Source organism: Chelmon rostratus, chromosome 1, assembly GCF_017976325.1.
Source record: "Chelmon rostratus isolate fCheRos1 chromosome 1, fCheRos1.pri, whole genome shotgun sequence".
In the NCBI taxonomy this organism is placed as follows: domain Eukaryota; kingdom Metazoa; phylum Chordata; class Actinopteri; order Chaetodontiformes; family Chaetodontidae; genus Chelmon; species Chelmon rostratus.
This window is the reverse complement of record NC_055658.1, coordinates 6,407,156-6,427,946: the sequence shown is the minus strand read 5'-3', so window position 1 is coordinate 6,427,946 and position 20,791 is coordinate 6,407,156. Positions and strand designations below refer to the sequence as shown.

The 20,791-nt window shown below is 41.1% G+C and overlaps 1 protein-coding gene across 1 annotated transcript in view; it reads right to left on the bottom strand.

Moving 5' to 3' along the window:
* Positions 1-20,791, bottom strand: part of itfg1 (integrin alpha FG-GAP repeat containing 1) — a 155,686-nt gene that overhangs the window by 94,613 nt on the left and 40,282 nt on the right. The window contains exons 8-9 of the mRNA XM_041941921.1: positions 17,701-17,788; positions 4,246-4,340 (exon numbers count right to left, since the gene is read on the bottom strand). Coding sequence (XP_041797855.1) covers positions 4,246-4,340; positions 17,701-17,788 — 183 coding nt within the window. The remainder of the gene's footprint in view (positions 1-4,245; positions 4,341-17,700; positions 17,789-20,791) is intronic.

The following is a 20,791-nucleotide window of genomic DNA, read 5'->3' as shown; positions in this document are numbered from 1 at the left end:
CAAATACATGCAGAAACGTGCATAGAAAAGAAAATTAACGCAATTAAAGAATACTGACAGAAATGGCTAGCTCAGTTATATAAGTCTTGTACTTGCTTAATAGGGAGGTAAGTTTGCTACTAGCCAAAGATATAAAAAGATAGCAAAACATATTTGCTAAATGAACAAAAAAAGGCATTGTAAAGGGTCACTGCACAATAAATGAAAACAAGTATTGCTGCTATAATGCACAGTATGAGGCCCTGCAGTGACAGTAAAGGCATTTGTAAGTACACAATTTTTTGGGGGATTTTCTTTGTTTTTTTTAGCGAGCATGGAAGAACAATAGTACATCCCCAAAGCAAATCCATTTTTGACTGTTTCTGTGTGCCACTGAGCCAGGGGATGTGGCCTTGTGGCCAAACAGTTGCAGTTTGGGGTCACCCACTCATTGATGCTAGGTGAACAGTGTGAGAGAATGCTGCGTCAGCCTGCTCACTGCCTACATCCCACTGCAGCATCCAAGACAAAAAAGACTACAAACTGACTAACCTGCTCCTGCTTTCAATGGCAGTATCACTGTATATGTGATCCACTTCGGGGAGGAAGTTACAGAGGATATTATTCTTCGTTCAGATACAAAATGAAGCAGTGGCTTGCTATCAATACTGCAGTGCACTTTTAATGATTTTTATGCATATTCATTTGGTCATTTATGGTATTTACTTTTCAGCACAGATGGAAGGAAACCAATACAAACTGTAATACTATGCACAAATTGGTACTGCAAATCACTATTTACTGTATTTAGTGCCAGTATAATCAGCATCAGAAACTGGTCTACAACTGAAGTGTTCCGCTGGAGCTCCACGGTGCTGGTATGGGCAAGAGATTACTCTTCTTCTTCCTCACCTAATATATATGTATATTTGCACACAAACGCATTTTATGATCAAATTATGACTTCCTCGATAAAATACCATGCGACTTTGTGTGGCAGAGAATGAGAGCTGATGAGCTGACCGTGCACTTCACTGTTGACATTACAGCAGCAGTAGTTAATGAACTCTATGATTGAGGGAAAATGAGGCAATCCCAACAAGTGAAATTTTCTACTTCCCCTCAGGGGAATCAATAAAGTAATTGTTCTACTTTGCAGTATTCTGCAGTTGAATGAAGTTATTTATCATGAGCCTGATTATTTTGACTCCATGTTTGCATTCTTCTATTGCATGCAGAAAATGATTTTAAGTCTAAAGTAGGATCGGTCTGTGTAAATTTAATGACGTGTTGAGATTAGAAAAGTCAACTTGTAAAGCCATTTCACCAGGGCATTGCGGATATTTATCCTCAGCTCAGCTCTATCATATGCACTTTGCCGTACTGAGCCATGCTCTTACATACACACACGCCTGGATGGCTTCGGTTCGTGTTGTTGTGAAAGTGTTCTCTGATGTTCAGGAGGTCTTCCCGTCCAGCTAATAAAAATAGATTGCTACGATTTATGTGACAGGTGCAACACCCACAGACAAACAATTACATTATTCTCTGCACTAACGTCCAGTTGTGTTATAGAATGTGGGAGCGCAAAAAGTAAGGTTCAAAGTACGATGAGTGTCATCAGAGTGTGTCTGTAAGGACAGAGAATGAAGCAGAGAGATTGCTGGAAGCCCCCTGTGGTTTTTTCAAATATGGTGAACTAAAGGCCTGGAGCTGCTGCAGAGGTGCTGTAGAGGCAGAGCGGAGCCCAAAACCACAGGAAGGAAGGACTGAATTGCTGTTTCAAACTATAGACACACACTAGTTTCTACTCAGCGGGACTTCCATGCACACCCGAAGGCATCTCATCATGTCTCCGCCTGTATACATATCATAGTCTCATTCACTCTCCATTCCTCTTTTCTGCTTCTCCCGCCCTCATTCCCTCTGATGGGATGTTCGTCTCAAAGTGGCAATGAAGGGACACCAGAAAGAGCTTTTTTTTTTTTGCTTCTACCCTCGTTCCAATCTTCCTTTCCCTCCACCTCCCACCCTTCCATTATTTTTCCACTTTTCCTCCTTTCCACCATCAAGCTCCCTTCATCCCTCCTTCCTCCTTCTGTTTTCACCATCGCTCCCTCCATTTTCTCTGTGGGCAGATCCCTCCAGGGAAGACATCTGCTGACTAGCTGCTCCACTCTAATGGAGCCACACACCTACACACACACACACACACACACACAAGCCCAAACACACACACCTGGTGAAAGATCAGGCATAATTACGGCTCAGGGAGTGTTTGTGTCACAAATAACGATGATCTGATGAAATCAATACTGCAGCGTACACAAACTGCATGTATGACAAAGAGGTTATCATTATGATTGTATATTATTATTGTATATTCCACGAAAGCCACTGAGAGAGTCTGGTTAGCTCCTGGGCCCGCCCACCCTTCCTCTCCATCCGCCTCTCTCTTTGACAGTGATGACTGTCTCTCAAACACATAGCGGCACAGAACCCAACATGTGTTCACTTCATCCATCAGTGCAGATAAGTCCTCCTCTCTCTGCCTCCCCTCCCCTTCCGTCAACTCTCCTCCTTTTTACTTCTCTCCTCAATCTTTTTTTTTTTTTTTTGTAGCTGGCAGGCAAACAAAAGACGGCATGTCCGCAAGGAGAGTGCATCTGTGTGTGTCTCCATGTGTGTGTCTTTTGTGTGCACATGTGTGTGGGGGCGGACATGCAGATAAGCCTGTAATATTTCTATTTTGGACTGAAAAAAAACAAGTGGAAGCTAGTTCTCTGGTGGCAGAGGAAGGAAGAAAAAGGAGTGGAGCCTCCTGCCAAATGGTAGGATGTAAATGAAAGGCTCATACAAGATGGTACGTAGGTGGTGGTGCTGCTGGTGGTGGTGGTAGAGATGGTGTGTGTTCATGTGAGAGCAACTGTGAGTAAACATGTCTCTGTAGCGTGTGTACGTTAATCGTACAGGGCTGAATGTGTGAGTGCCTATCTATTACTTCTATCTTGTGCGGCTCTGCTAACGAAGTCACACCCATTGGCTTCCTGCAGGAAGAGACCACCACCCCCCATCCCTCCACGTGTTTAATGCCATCCTGAAATAGACAGCCATTGTGCTGAGAAAAAGGAGCTCTGGCATTGCAATGGAGCCACTCAGAGAGGAGAGAAGTCACAAAGAACAGAGACTGAAAATAGATTTTTTCAAACAGGTAAACAATCCGCTTACAAGTGACCTCTCTTGGCAGGAACAGCTCTAAGATTCTAAACAGCCGCAAATCAAATTGAATTAAAAAAGAGGTCAGGTTGGGTGGTGGGGTCCAATAAATGTGACAAGGAAGACGGCAGTTCCCATCCCCTCTCCTTTTAGTCACGGTGGCAATGATTATTCCACCTTAACCGTGACAACAGTTCTCCCATAACCTGAGTTTCAGCACATCCAGATGCCTTAACTTAACCAGCCAATGACCATAGAGGCAGCAGAGCAGGAAACCTAAATATGAGTTATGTCTTATGGGTTGTTCTGGAAGACACAAAAGAGTGACCTTTTTTGTTGTATAGGCATTTGTTGACCAGAATTGTCAAGTTGTTCAATCTAGGGGTGGACAGGATAGTAGGACTGCAGTGATTGTTTCGTTATCAATTACTATCTTCAGTCTATATGACATCAGAAAAAATAAAATAAAAACATGCCTGCCACAATTTCCTAGAGCCCTAGATGATACCATCAAAGGCCTTGTCCAAAACCAAAAGATATTACATTTATGATAAAGTTAGGAGAAGAAGCAGCAGCAGCAAAGTTTTACATTTGAGAAGCTTAAACAACAGACCGTTGTTTTGAATTTTTGACTCTATAAAATTTCTGAAATGACGAATCTATTATTAAAATAGTTGGCAATTAATTTTCTGTCATTCGACTCACTGATTAATCAACTGACTTTCTTCATTTTACTATCACATTTTCATATCCTCCTAACACGCACAGTCCCAGCCTTCTACATAGATACAGTCACAGGAGACATAGTAATAATGTGAGCAGAGCAGTGGTGAACAAATCAGACGTGTACAAAGAGTAAAGTGGTGTCTGACAGATGTGAGCAGAGTATAAAGAGAGGAGGGGTGTTAGAAGGAATAGTAGAATAAAAAGGTAAAGACCAGCTAGAAGAGTGGTGAATAGAAAAAATAAAGTGGTTAACGGAGTACAAAACCAAGTTAATCCACTAGCATGTCTTTGAACACAACTGTCAGTATGGTCATGTGTATGTACCTCTTTTGAGCCTGGCTTGGCCAGGTAGATGGCACTGCGTTGACAGCCTTCATCCTCACACACGGGGAGGAGGTGGTCCTGGTAGCCATCACCATCTGCCAGAGACACACACAGAGGATTAGATCGAGAAGCAAAAATGGTGGATTGAAGCGGTGGGAAGCGTGATCCTTTGTTTTCTAAAACTGTGCTATTTTAATACTTCCACTCCATCAGAATGCCACGGATTTGTTCTGGTGTCGACTTTGAGCACTGCGCACTTTCTGGCAACAAAGAAAATTGTTGCTGTTATTTTTTGCCACGTGTGCGCCGGATCACAGGAACACCTGCTCGTTTCCTGCGAGCAAACACACATCCAGGCAGCGCTTGTCTCTTTGATGCCTTTTAATAATATCAGTCGACTTGAAGCATCATTTTCTCCACTGATCTTCATTGCTATTAATTTTTATTATCATAATGCCATGCAGGCTTCATCTAATGTACAAACAGGGAGTGAGCCTCCCAAATCAAAACAACAGCTCTTCAAAGCACAAACACTTCAGTGCACTGGGTTCACTTTCAGATGGTGCACACACATGCACGCACATAACATGACATTCACAATCCCTCTTTAGGTTGGAACTTAATAAGATTGAAATTGCACAGGTTTGAGCTGCAGTGTAGCGTACACACCTACTACAATACGAGCATGAAAAAAGAGGCACCCCTGTGAAAGCACCAGACATAAGTAAAATCCCTCGTCAAGTGGCAGTGTGTCACTAAAGATGGCGTGGCTCGAACCGAAATAACCTCAGTCAGGATTTGCCGTATGACCCAGAGCCACTATAAACTGTAACAACTACCATTTACCATGACAATCATGATGGTTTCTACACCTGAAACTATTACTCGATCAATCATATAACAGAAAATTGAGCATTTTTAAATTTTAATATTATTAATGTGATATTAATATTTGGAAGAAATGTCAACATATTCCTTTTTGACTGGTGGTCAGACAAAACGACACAGCTGAAGACGTCACACTATGGTTACTCGTACTTGGTTTTTTGCTATCTGCTGATATTCTTTAGACCTAATAATTAATCTGTTAAGCAATCAATAATAATTCATAATGCAATAATGAAATCATTGCTATGTGTACTTCTGATTGTTGGATGAAATATTTAAGGCATCAGTGTATTAACTTGTCATTTTTCTGTCTTTTTCTCAAATGTGGCCTGTGTTAATCAAATACCTTTCAGTTTCCTGATATGGGATCGAGACATTGCAATATGAGTAAAATGGACACATTTAGGTCTGTAAAAGATAATGTTAATATTTAGATACATTTGGTTGAGCTTTAGACCGTTTTCACTGTGGGTATTCGGACGAGACCACAGGTGCATGGATGGGACACATAAATCCAGTGAGAGCATCAGTGATGTTATTAGTTGCACCTGTGCTTTTCTGCTATGTCAAGTCAGCGACAAAGGTCTCGAAACATGTAGAAAACAAAACAAAACAAAAAGACAGGAAACAACGAAACCTCTGCACAGCTTTGGAGACTTGGCTAGTTCATGAAGACAGCGAACACACGTTCTGTGTTCAGGGGCTGGCACGTAAATTGACACCAGACATAAAGAGGTGAAGCTGCTTCCAGGCTTCTCATGGCACGTTTGTCTGAATCCTTTTCAACAGGGCAAGTGCAACACTCCCAAACAGATGTTGTGCCATGTGGAAGGGGAAAACTGAATGACACTGATGATTAATGACAGTACAAAGCAGGGGAGGAGGAGAAACTGAACGTGGCTGTCAGGGGCAACTGAGCGAGAGGCACAAAGCGGGAGAAAAAGTGAGACAGATAAGAGATAGACTGCAAATGATAAAAAGAAACATCAACAAGTCTTTTAATGTACTATTACATATTTGAAAATCATATTTGAAAAATGGCAAACAGTCTGTGATTGACATAAGGTAATTATATTTGTTTCCAAAGTGAGATTAATTTGTCTTCTAAATCCTCAAAGCCAATGGCTGATGAAAACACACATTTAAACTTGTGAAAATCTGGATAGAAACATCACAAAACATGCTGAGACAAACCACTGAATCTCGATCATACTGTCACATCATTACAGCAGTCATTACCACCGACATTAAAAAATGCTGGATTTAAAAACAAGTAAATAAATATATTTGGCTGGGGGAAGAGAGAACAAAGCAGACGGTCTGGCTGTGCTACTTTAAAAATGCACCGTTGCTTCCCACTTCCTTTAAATTAGTGGAGAGACAAAAGGTTTCTTTTGCAGAGAAAGAGACAAACTGTTAATGGTGGGATATGAAATGAGGAGATATCTTTAGAACGTACCCTGCACTTCATTTACGTAATCCATTTCCAAGGCCGTGCTTCAATAATTTAAAGGTGTGTAGGTTTTAGGGGATCTATTGGCAGAAATGGAATATAATATTTGTAAGTAGGTTTTCATTAGCGTATAACCACCTGAAAATAAGAACTGCTCTGTTTTTGTTAGAATAATCTCTTTTTATCTACACACTTCCCTAACCCTAACCCTGTGCCACGTTGAAGTGATGTTTTAAAAACTGCTTACACTGTCTGGTCAATTCAACTTTTAAACTATTAATTTTGCAATGGTATGAAATGAATGAAAGCCAGCAAACACTCATTCTTGGAAAGCTGCCACCACTAAGCACATGCTAATGCTTATTAAAAAAAATTACTAATTGATTATCAAAACTGTCATTGATTAATTTTATGCCTACTGACTACTGACAAATAGGGGGCAACACCAATTTCACACCTCATTTGCTCGTTGTGGGGAGCACTACTAAAGTCTACGATGGCTCTGGAGAAACTTTCTCAAGTCTGAGAAAATAACCTTCATGTCATCATCTCTGCTTGGTGACTACAGAAAACCTGCGCTACAAAGCGGAGGTGTGGAGTTTGAAAGATGTAGGCATCATGTGGCAGATATGACGGAACAAAAAGATAGACACTATCATGTTGCATTATGGGAAACGTACGATTCAGTGTTAGTCAGGATGTCCTTTGCCTCCTCCTGGGCTGCTCATTTTTCAAAATATCTCCCAACTTTATGGAAGTGCAATGCTTTATTTTGTTTCAACACAATTTTGCAAACTCGTCCCCTGTCTAAATTCTACCTGGATCATCTGTTAGTACACGTGCGGACAGCGGTCAGTGGCATTGCTTTCTAATCAGCTGCATTGAAAATAAATGAAAAGAAACTGAAATACTGAAGAGCGCATCAAGTGCATCATTTGAACATTTTTTTTTTTTTTTGCAGTGTAAATAAAGATAGAGACTTGTATGGTGAGGTACTGTACAGAGACAATCAAAGAAACAGGCAGACATAGACAGACACAGAATGAGTGCAAATTTAGTCCTACAGAGGTTGTCTCTCGCCATTCTGTCTCTGATGCTTACTGTCAGTTCTGCTACACACGCACACCCCCTCTGTCCCACCTGTCCTTTCCTCCATGAATACCTTCTTTCATCTATCTATTCATCTGTCCCTCTTTTATTCCTGTTATGCTCTCCTTCACCCGTCTCCTATCTCGCCCTCCTCCCCTCTCTCCCTCCTCGTCTAGCTCACTTCTCAGTCGCCCTCTCCCTCATTCTACTCCTCCCTTCTCAGCCTGAATACCTTTGTTTCACCGTCCGTCTCTCCTCCCCTTTATTCACCATCGTTCGCTCCCTCCCGCCCTCACCCCCGCCATTCCTCTCACCCTCCCACTGTTGATGCGTGGTGTGATGGAGATTGGCTGAGAGACTCGCAGAGGGAGGAAGCTGCAGGTGTGGGTTGAAACGTGGAGAGGGCGGTGAGGAGAGAGACGGCCTGGGAAGGACGGGGCCAAGGAGTGGAGAGAAAACAGAGGAGAAAATGGGACAGACAACAGCAAGACAGCGAGAGAGAGACTACGACAGACTGTGCAGATATGCAATCTGAGACATTGGCATTCATAGAAGACAACACAGCACCAATAACAGTGTAAATCATTATATGCACACACACAAACACAAATGGTAGTTTGTTGCCAGAAGCCTGTGTCTCATTACACACCCAATGGTCTGACAGAGGTCTGTGTGTGTGTCCGTATGCGTGGTTTCTGCAGTTGTGTGTAACAGAGGGGGAAGAATGTGTGCGATATGACATGGCTGTTGTCCTTGAGGAGGAGCAGTGAGTCATAAACATGAAGAAGAATCAATATACAAAACATTTATACAGTAGTATACTATAGTACAAATGGCATTATTTATTTATTCTGCCTCAACAAGTTCAAAGTAATTTCAATAAAACAGCTCCATGTCTTGTATGGATTTAGGCCAAACTAAGCCTGAATGGAAAGCATACTAGTATTTGAAATACAATATCTCTCTAACTAGGTACCCACCTAAACTACATAAATAACACTCACGCAAAGTTCATGTCAAATTTTTCTCGGCTCTGAGTGGAGCGCCAGTGAGGAAGCAGCTTCTAGAATCTAGAAATAGTGACACAATAGCAGAAATGAGGCACTCAGGGTTTTTAAATCCCCTAATTGCATCCATGAGTGTCACAGTCACTGCTGCAGCTCCAACTGCTGACAGTGTTGGTAAGCATGCCCAAATCCTGCAGCTGTTTTTAGAAGACCGGCATGCATCGGCCCCTTTCACCTCACGTCTCCCTCTGCCAGCCCCCCCTGGGGAGGAGTGCCATACAGCTTGAAAACCTGTGGTATATTGATAGGACTTCCCTTTCAATACACAACACTTAACATGTGCAACACGGTAACATTTTAAAATTAATGCAAAATTGCTAATTAGTGTCTAGATCACTGTGGGTGGCTCTTTATAATTGAGAGTACAACTCACGCATAATTACTGAGCAGCAGATATTGGAATAAGAAAGAAGGAGGTGCAGGTTTTACCTTCATTGAAGGACACTTTTGTGTCAGATATACTTTGCAATTTGCATCAAATTGCATATTAAAATGTGTAAATTAATATCTGAACTTGGAAACTATAAACCCAGGAGACTCAATCATTTGCATACAGATTGGAATATTTCTGAATGTGAGGGATATCACAAAATGGTGCCTGATTAGCAAGTTTTATTTTTCCCATTGCTGCATTTTCACTTCATTAACATGGTCCAGAGGGACGTATTTCAAATAAACACAGACAGATGCCCTTATGTGAAAGTGCTTACACACCTGACTCTGATCTTAACTTGGCAAGCAGCGCTCCAGTACCTCTGTTTTACAAGTACTATTTCTACAGGAGTCTGAGACTGAGAGAGAGAGTGACGGAGAATGTGGGAATAAAAAGCACTGGTTGAAAACATGACAAGACAGCCAGGGAGAGAGAAAAAAATACAAAGGGAAATGAAGGTAAAAAACAAGTGTGATAAGTATGCAGTGCTTCAGGAGAGAAAGAGACAGAGCAGAGGGAGAGGAGGAGAGGTTGGATGGAACACAATATAATAAGATGAGTGGAGCAGGAACGCCTGAGGGGAGAGCAATGAGAAATAGGCTGTCCTGTTAACATGCTGACTTACCTGCACGCAAACACACACGCGCACACACAGACATACACACAGAGCATGATGACAGCCTCTCCGATTTTAAATATCACTTCCAAACACATTCCTATCTGTCTGCAAAATCTCCATATCTTCGTGAGCTGCTGGTCGCAGAGCAGCCTCCCTCCATCCTACCTGCAGTGAAGCTCGCTGACACACTTGGCTGTGGGACTTCGTTGTGCTTTACCTAATGATGAATTATGCATCGGCCGCTGTCACTTTGAAAAATGCAATTACCTCAGTGATAAGGCAGATGGGCCTGTTTTGTCTGGCATATGCTGTGCATCTATTAAGAGTCTAGTGCTGGAAAAAGGACTGCTCGCACACAAACATGAGTGTGTGGACAGATTCCTGTATGCAGGAACACATGCATGGATACATGCGCAACACACACCTTAGGTTTAGTCAATGTGCGCTGCCGGTACACTCTACTCAGACAGATGACTTTCAGCAAATCAGTAAAACAAACACAAATTAATTGTTCCTGTTTGGTGTTCGTAGCATTTATCTCATTGAGCATGTGTGTTCTGTGTGAAGATCAGTCTTGAATGTGTGAGCTGTGAGGGTTTCAATCCACTACAATTTACTAAAATGTCTTATTCAATTGACTCAAAGCAGCACTTGATGTCAAATCTCAAATCCCTATATGCTAGATTAAAAATTGCCCCACAAGCTGGTGATACTGGCCAGCCAGGTTCAGCTGTTAAGACTAGATTAATGAAATACGAGATTGGTCCATTCATATCAGCAAAATGGAGTGGCTTTTGAATTTTTTTTTTTTCTGTGAGGAAAAAAAAAACTGCAATGAAAACTGCTCAAATATGGCAAAATCCTTCAATCCCTCAAAATCAAGTGAGCACAAATACTGTAAGTAACACAAAATCTCCCTAATATTTGACCTGGAAGTCCCATAAGTGTACAGAGAAAGAAAGCATGCATTGTCTTTATCATTGTCAAGATTAACAGGTATTGACATTCCAATGGACTGGCATCTTGAAAAACAATTGTATGATACGGTAAAAGATGACACAAACTTTCTAATTTCATTCCAATTTGAAAACACTCAAACACACGACATACAAAAGAGATGCAAGTTAAGATTATGTTCACGAGTAGTCTTGCCCCTTGTCAGCAAGCAATGACACCTGCCTGCATGTGAAGACCACAGGACAGTACTCCTTATTAAGCTCAACTAAAATTACCGCAAAAAAAGAGTCTGAATTAGTTAGTTTTTGAAAGAAGCCAACGGCAGATTACCATATCACAGTAATAGACAGACCCAGAAGGAGGACACCCACAGGTACATAACTAAGATCAGGTTAGATCACAATCAAGCTGAGGAAAAAGGCAACAACTGGACTGGAGTGTTATAAAGGTTCTTAAAACTGAACTGCATTTCCTCAACACATATGACAACTATACAGATAAACACCGTCGTTAATCTGAAGCTGCTGCAGTTTACTTAGTTTCCCAGGATGAACTCTGAGATAAAGGTAAACTCTACATTTTGCTCAAGAGAGCAGGCAGAGCTGCAGCCCAGCAGCACTGTATCCAACAGCCTGCAAAAACATGAGACACAAAAGCTTTTCTGCGCACAGCCAGAAGCCAGTGTGTGCCAGTTTCTTTAATCGTGTCGTTTTTAAATTATAGTTGCTGCTGATGTCATTTACAGTATAATTATAAAATGTTCAAAAATCACTTTCAAGAGACCGGACACAAGACTGACAGAGGGAGAAATGTAGAGGACGGTCGACACAGACATAAGGATGCAGAGGAAAATGCAGAGGGAGACAGACGGGCAAAGGTAGAAGGATGGAGTGCCAATTGACTGTGTGATGGAAATAATTCCCACTTCAGCAGGGGATGCAATTCTGCTCTCCGCTCTCTCATCCTGTCCTCCTCTTTCCCATCATTCCTTGATTCAACTCCCTGCCATATTCTCCTCCTCCCCCTCTAGATCATCCACCTCGACACATCTTTCAGTTTTTATCCTCTTTTCTATCTCACTTCACATCATCTGAAGTGTGCCATTCCCCCTTCACTCTTTCATTTGCCTCACTCTCTTTCCTCTCTTTCATTCAGCAACCCTGTGGTCATTCATGCAAGGTTTCTTGGGAAAGGCAAGATGCTGCTTGTTAATTAGCCTGGAGAGAAGTGGTCAGATGGGCTTATGAGATGGCCACACACAGAGAGACAAACACTGAATCATAATGAAAAAATAAAATGAAAGGCCGATGCAGTAGGTTGCTACTTCCCCACCCTCCATACATGCACTTTGTGTGGTGCGTGGTAACCACAACTGAGACTTGAATATCTGAAACTAAGCTGTGGATTTCAGCTTGTGAATCTATCACATTAGATGCAGGTTATACAACATTGTAATGTCAAGTATGCACTTGATCGGTTAACTGGACTTAACTGGCCAGAAAATGTGCCAGGGAGCTCACAAGGTAACCTATTGTACCAAATGTCATAACGATCCATCCAACAGTAAAATGTCAACGTCATGGTGGTGCCACAGGAAAGATCAGGGGATCACCAAGGTCAGGAGGATTCATCCTGTGGAGAGCATGAACGTCCATAGAAAATTTCACGTTATCTACCGAACAGTGATCTCAGGACCTGAGCGGTGAGGCGACTGACCAAAATCGCCATCACCAACTGTTAGCACCTTCAGATAATTCTTCTGAAGGAAGTTTGTTTCAAATCTTATTGTTATTGTTGATATTCATTGTTGGTGTTAGACTGCCACACCAGCATCCAGCTAGTATAACTAAGAAACTAGCTTTTAATGTGGCAGTACTTGCTAACTTGTGGCACAGGTAACATGAACATGGACTCATTCCTTCAAATTTGGACTGAGGAGAAAGGACCATTGCATCACTTCTGTGTTCATTCGAGCTGCATGTGTCCGTCTTAAAACTACAGCAGATATAACGGAAAGAACACTGCTTGCTTCAGGCTGAAATGCATCAGTTTTGGACTTGTGGCATTAAAATATTTAAAGGGTTGCTACCTACTGGGGCAGGTTTTCTTTCGGTTTTGTGTGCATTTCTTGTCAGAGGCAATCTCATCTGACTCAACCTGGGTCTCCCATTCAGCGCCATTGATTTTATAACAGACACTAACTCCGCTCTTGTTGGCACAGAGCATCTCTTTTTGGCTCTGTCTGACAAGGGAGAGATACAGAGAGATATGGTTGAATGTGATGAATGTGTTTCTAATTTAAGTCTAACATTATTTGATACAGTGTGTCTCATGTTATCTAGCTTCAACTGTTTTGATCTATGTAACTATTACTCATCACAAAATTTAATTTCTTTAAATGATGTGGGATATCATTGTTCTATATATTGCAAAACACTAATAATCTCTTAAACAAAGTGAACATCCTAGAAAAAAGAGGGACTAAAAATGATAGAGGGGTTGATAGCGGGTCATGACAGAGTCCTCCTCCAACAGTGTAAAAACAATGACACCAAAAGCTGTTTAGATGAAGAACAGAGGGAGGAGAAGGAAGAGGAGTGTGAAAAGCGAGTAAGCCGTAGATAGCAGATATACAGTAGATCAAGAGAAATAAAGATAGACAGAGACAGCCGAGGAGGGACGGAGCGCAGACAAAACGGGACCAAAAAAAAAAAAAGAGAGAGAGATGTTACATCCTGCAAGGCATCTCTCTCCCTGAATTTGGCAGGTTATTAGAAGCGTGACCCTCAAAGGCTTCAATCCCAGGCTAACGAGGGAAACGTCTTGGAGTGACATTTCCGAGCCGTAGGAGGAGTGAAAAAAGATTAAAGAAATGAAAAAGTTTTTGTCGAGATAAGCTCGAGATTTAAACAAAAAAAGGTCACCGCCCCTTAAGATGATGAATTACATACACACACACACACTCGGCAGCAAATTACACAACACTGTGAGACAGATTCCCTCATGACGTAGCGACACACACACACACACACACACCCCATAGCATATAGGTCACTTCCCCTCTGGCTCATACTTTATTGCAAATTTGGGAAGGGGAAGTTTGTTCACTAAATATTTGATGGACACCCCCAGCTGCAATGAGATTAGCAGATTAATCTTTCCAATAAGGATGTGTTTATCAGTATGAAGCTCAGTGTGCACGTTTGTGTGCGTCTGTGTGCTCCTGTGCACGAGAGCCACGCGAGCCCAAAAGTTAATTAAAAATGCATCGAACATTACGCAGCTAACAACGGCGCATAGCTCAAACTGAGTGATAAGGTCACACAGGCGAAATGGGGAAAAAAAGGTCTTAATGTTATAAGAAAAAAAAAAACAACTGATAAAAGCAAAAAGCAGACAAAGAAGCTACAAACCAGAAAAAAGATTACATCTGATTTCTATCATATTTTGAAGACATAATGGAATGAATACCATTTTCCTACAGATAAATGCCGATACTTATTCACTGCCAAATGTTTTAGCATTGACAGTATATTCTTCCCTGGAAAATTTCCTTCGGTTCACAGGAAATGATGCATATTCCACTTAGGTTTGGCTGTCCAGAATCAATACTACAGACACTCTGCACTGTTTCCCTCTAGACATTAAGCAGTCCTTTGCTGCTTCTCCTAAATTACTGGAACACTGTTTGAAGATGTGCATATTTTTTAGACAATCTAGCTTCCCTCTCTCAAGGATCATGACTGCAAGACAGCATACAATATGAGTATGAATGCATAAGTGAACCCTAAGAAGTGCAATGAAAAAACACCAAAGGTTGTTGCTTTGCATAAAATAAATTTGAAGCCTTGAAACTTCATTAATAACATTGACATTCAATGCAGCTTTTTTTCATGTCTATTCATTCTGTTTAAACATGGCTTTTATGCACAGTTTCAGATAAAAATAAGGCTAGGCTAATATTATTAGTAATATAACATTTTGCAGAATTAGATGCCAGTGGCTGCTGCATAGGTCTGACTCGTGCGATCCAATTTCCAACAACTGACTTCCAACATGTCAAAATTTATTGGAAAAGGATGTCAACATTTCCAAAATTCACATATTTTTATCTAAAGAAATAGCATGCTTGTATCCATATTTGCTGGTGTTTCGCCTTTCAAAAAAAACCTGTTCACTGAGGTCAAAAAACTGTTTGCTCTCCTGCTTGCTGCACACAATGGGAGGAATACAGGCGGTCAAGATGCAGTTTTACAGCACCATAAATGACATTTATATAACCACAATAACAAAAAGCCATTTTGACTCTAACACTATAATAGCAAATTACTTAGGTATATGAAAAAAAATGTATAAAAAAAAATCATGTGTCGGCATTCGCTTGGTACTCCATAAAGGCGCCAGTTTGGAAGCATTTGAAGACTTTGAGACTAACGAATCACTTCATTCAAACTAAGGATTATGTTTTAAGGGTTTTAATATTTTGAGGAGTGACAAGGTCAAAAAATATGACACTCAAAGCTTCATTCAAAAACCTCAAAAGAAGCTTCAAATGTAAGAAAAAAAAAATTAAATTCAATGCAGCCCAAGGAGAGACCAATAATCTTGCAAATTAGCAAAGACTATGTCATTTTGGAAATAAAAAGTCACTCAATCTTTCTCTCCTAAATGAACAGTTGAATTCATAAGCAATCACCTTGCTGATTTCAGGACACTCAGGAGTTTGGCTGCAGCAGCCTTATGGCCCGGTAACATCAGCATTTAAAAGGGTGACATTCTGAGCCAAATACAATCATTTCAAATTGCAGCATTTGCTCAGTTGACTTGACTTTGGTGAACTCTGACCAATAGCAAATGGTCCTGACAGCGCTGGCCAGTGTTGGGGGTAATGTATAACAAAAGTAAAGCGTTACAGCAATATATTACTGTGCCGTCGCTACAGCGCCAGCTTTAAGCAAACTGCAAACCAGAAGAGGTGTGTGTGTATGTGCCTGTCTCTGTCTGGAGAACAGCACACTCCTAGATTGCAAAATGTAGGTAAATATATTTGTTCAGTGCCTATTTATTGGGCATCATCCTTGCATTTATGTGTGTATTGTCGAAAAGATAGAGATAAGCTTGAAGTGTAAACAAACATTTCAGAGTTCAGTTACATTCATGAGACGCAGCTGAGGTGTGAGGCTGCACAGAGCCAGTGCAGACAGCTGCATAACACGAGCTGTAGTTCAGCTATGTTTTGGTGAAAGTAACGCAAAAGTAATGCATAACTTCACAGAGAGTGTAATATTCTTTAGTTATGTATTACAGACAACACACTGCATTTTGAAAGTAACTTGCAAAACGCTACTGCTGACCTTTGAGGCAATTAACTGGAAAGTTCAAAGCATAAGAAGATATAGTAGTTTTTATGCTATGTTGCACCTCCACTTTTTTTGAACCCTCCTCTGTCTGACTATAAACTGAGTGACTAAGTGGGACTGAATGTTCCCGGTTAGTTTGTCAGCTACAGCGATTCACCCATTAGCCATGCGAGCATCTCTTCACCAATATATTCACCATTTATATTGTGAAGACACACAGATGGATTGTATTGTGTCACTTTCCATTAGAACCGAGCCCCTATTTGGTCTGGCATGACCATTAGCTTATTCTGGCTAATGCCAGCTTATGTTACCAAACGTCAGATAGGTATTGCTACATATGTTACCTAGTAATTTTGCTGACTTTATGACTCTTCTCTACTCACACTGCTATTTCTCTGCATTTCATGGAAGAATTTCAACAAATGAAGGGAAATTCAATGTGCTATTATCCAGTAATTGGCACTTTTTGTTGCATGGTTTAAATTCAGTGTTAAGAATAACTTACATCTGGCTTTATGCTATTTATTCTATATATTTTTCTAGAACAGCCAACCGGGCAGCCTGTGCTCATTTATTTACAAGCAGGGAGGTACAACCAGTCTTTTACTTTTGGCACCTGACCAGCTACATTATAGCAGCTGGAGGTACAGTGTATTGTTCAGGGCCATCTCGGCAGCAGATGCTGAGAGAAGGAGGATTATTATTCATTCAGCTTTCCATCCAGATTTTTGTTATCTTATTTAACTGCTGCACTGTTAATCAAAAATGGTATTTACCTTCACAAACAAGCATAAGAGGCCACCGCAATCCTACAATTCTGCCACTCGCCTGGCTGAGGTGGTAGCAGTACCAGGGGCCACTTTGTGGTGAACAGGCTGCAGCCTGGAGATTAGAGAGCCAGCTGAGATTTGCTGCGGATAAATGTAAAGCTGAGCTGAACAATGAATACTACTGGCCAAGATTGTTTAAGGGGATAAGCTGTTCAGAAAAATCTGGCTCTATGTAGGATTGAGTGTGTGTATCAGAGTGTCTTCTGTGGGAGTGTGTGTCTGCAACTGTGTGTTCACGCGGGAGATTAGCCTGTCTGCTAAGGGGTGAGCATTTGTGGTGTGTGTGTGTGTGTGTGTGTGTGTGTGTGTGTGTGTGTGTGTGTGTGTGTAGAGAAAGAAAGTTATGTGATGAGAGAGCTGTAGTGAAAATGCCAAAGCCAAAAGACCAGACAGTCCTATTTGGAAGCCTTTGAAGCTACACAGCTTCGAATGCAGAGGGAGCTAAAAGGACTTAGGAGAGGAATGGATCTGCCACACACGTACACATAGAGGCAAAACATGTTTCTGTATACTACTGCCCAGTGCAACTCAGACTACTTTCAGAGGTTTTCTAAGCATCTTGAGTGTGTTTACACACTGATTTCCTGTGTTTTTGATTTTTTACATTTTGAGTCAGCCCAATTACACTCCAAATCCTCACAGTGCATGCCAGTGCTAGGTTTAAAAGGGATCTGTCTGTTACTCTGTCACAATCACACACAAACACACTAGGTTTGTCAAAAATGACAGCAAATGCCAAATCTCTGTCATTCTCACCAAAGTCAACAAAGGAGGACTGTCCCACAGTCTGGTGGGACACTGGTGGTTCTGCTGGCATGATATCAGCTCTGGTGAAGTTTCCATCCTGAGAGAACGAGAGAGAGAGGAAGAGAGAGAGGGAGGGAGAAGATAATGCAGTTTAATAAATGCCCATACACACTGCAACTGAGGGCTGCCGTTTTCTTCAAGAGACGTCAATAAGTCTACAAAGGTTTACAGCAAATGTATGGATGTAAGATGGAGAAAAGGTATACAATCAACATAATGGTTCTGTACGTTTTCTATACAGGACCGCGGGCCACAGGGCCTTTACTGGAGCATAGAAAAGCAATCACAAAGGAGGGTTTGGGTTGTTTTTGCATGAGAAGTACATATTTCACTGCTGTGTGCTGCATATATACATATATTTTGTAGCAGATGCTGGAACACTGCAGCTGCCAGATTCCAAATAACCCCCAACACTCACAGCAGCAGTCTGTATGGACTATTTCAGCAGTCAAATCATATATAATAAATGGCAACGTTTGTAGATTCTATTTGTGACCCATCTTAACATTGCTCATGTAACTGACTGAAAATGGAAAGCACAAGTTCAAAATCAGTTTATCTGGTGTTGCAGGTGGCCCTCACCTTTAGATTTGTATAGAGTTTATTTAAGTTAAATTACCATCACTATCATTTATTTATGTTATTATTTGTTGATCATTAAATCTATAAAATCTCAAAAAGCAGTTGAAACTACCATATCTCATATGTTCCCAGTTGGCTGCACATGCCAGGCGTACTGAACTGACTGGGGAAGTAGTCAAGGGATTGCTGATTGTCAGGTGGTGAGTAGTGCTGCAGGATATCTTGACAGGCCCCATCATCTTAGATTTACATGCATCAGTGCTGTAGCTATATAAGCAGATATATTAATAAGTGCTTATATAGAAAACAAGTGGTGTGACTGTTATGACACACAATGACTGCCACTGGTGTGTGGTGCCCTTTACAGAGGGCAAGGGAGAAAAAGGAAGGGAGTTGGAGATAAGCATAATAGTGCATGGGGTGTGTGTGTGTGTGCATGTATGAGCAGATGTGATTCTGTGCAGCAGGTAACTGCTGCCTGCTGATACCAACATTAGTGATTTATGAGAAGAGGGTAGAGAGTTACAATGACTAGTATGTACAAGTATGTGCTGTAAAATACTGAAGTTGCTATCGTGTGCATTTGTTGTTTAAATGTATAAACTGCTGAACACTGACATGATGATACTGTTACATGTATTGTTTGATTAATAATTTACAGCTATTACATTTACACAAGTTCATGAAAATAAATTGGAAGATCCTCCAAGGGCCATACTCAGTGTCACCCTTAGAAATTCTTCAAAGGGGTGGCCACCACTTGAGAGGCTTATTATGCATATGCGATATGGGGGAGGAGGGGGCTCACCTGGGGGGCCAGCAATTGTAACATTGCCTCTGTCAGAATGTGGTCTTGTGAGAGCTGTCTGTTGGGCATCCAAACTCTGTCCAAGAGCTTTAACTTTATCCAAGAGCATTTGTCCTTGCAGCTCATCCAGTTTAACATGTTTGGAATGGAATGGCTGTTGAGATTGGACTTTTTCATCACTGTGAGCCACAAATTAACTTAAACAAGACCGTAAAAATGACACCTGACACTTTATAATTAGAAAACATTATTAATGGAACTGACTAACAATAACTGACATTAACATTCACTGTCCGTGAATCCTATCAGGTGGTCAATAACTTGTTTGCATGCATACACATACACATTTTATGTATATATCTATAATCTATCTATCCTAAAGCATCTGTATGAGATGCAATATTAGATGCTCAGAGCAGCTGCTCCACCCGTCCAACACATTCTCATCCCAGCGACACACGAAGCCTTCCGACCAGAAAGACGAACATGTGGTTAATGTTGCGAAACGGTTGCAGTTTGGTTCAGTTTAGGGCGGGCCATGATTAATTTTACTATTTACACCTACTGTGATGCAACGAAACGTCTCCTTTGAAAAAGGCCTACTGGGCCTTTTGTGGGCTGATATTGTGGAGCCCATGCATAGCATGAAGTGGGCAGGTGGATAAGAGTGTTTTTTGGAAAGGGAGATCTGCCGGAAAGAGAAGCTGGAAAAATGTTGTTTATCCTTCGCAAAGTGTTGTGGGTCTAATTCATCTGGACAACTGTCTCAGAAAGTGCCCACTTGATCACCCTACTGGCAGCCTCACACTCACAGTCTCCCACTCCACCCTGAGACAGATTAGAGACTATGAAAAGTGCTGCCAGTGGGATTGTCCTGTAGATTTATGACGGTGTGGCCAGAAGATCTCTTTAGGTCAGTTAGTACATCAATATTGTGACATCTGAATGGGGCTTCTGCTCGACTGCTGATCCTTGATTATGGCACAAAGGACTAGAACATCACATCCTGAATATTGGTAAATGCTTTTAGAATTTTGAGCCAGTTGGGTTCCTCTTGGGGGAAAAATTGCTTTTGTAAAAGAAGTGGGAAGGGAAATAAACTTGACCAACAAACTTATAAAAAGAACTGTATGATTATTACTTCAAGGCTTCAATAGTTCCTGATGTTTGCATATAAATATAGAAGTTTCTGCACAGTTACACTTAAGCCACTGCATTAGATGCATTTAATCTGACACTTTAAATGAATGGAATGACTATATCTAAATGTCATAGGGATTCATTTATTTTATTTTCAGTCTCTGCTAATAATACATTAAATAGGAAAATGAAATAGCCTAAATAGTGCTGACTGTGAATGAAACCCTCCAAATCCTAATGAGGTTATAGCAGCAGTTATTTGAAATAGACTGCCGCTAGAAACATGATTGCCCACTTGATACACGAGCAAAACATTTAATAGTGTTAAATGCCCATTTATTTGTTCTGATAAGTGCTGCATGTGCAAAACTGCAGGATCCAACTGGGTTACCAAGCCTTCAGACTGAGCACATGATGTCTCTTGAAATGCTGTAGCAGAGGGCTGCAGGTGAGTAGTTTCATGGTGCACAGGGCATTGAGCAGGCACAGGCTATCAGTAAATGAAGCCAT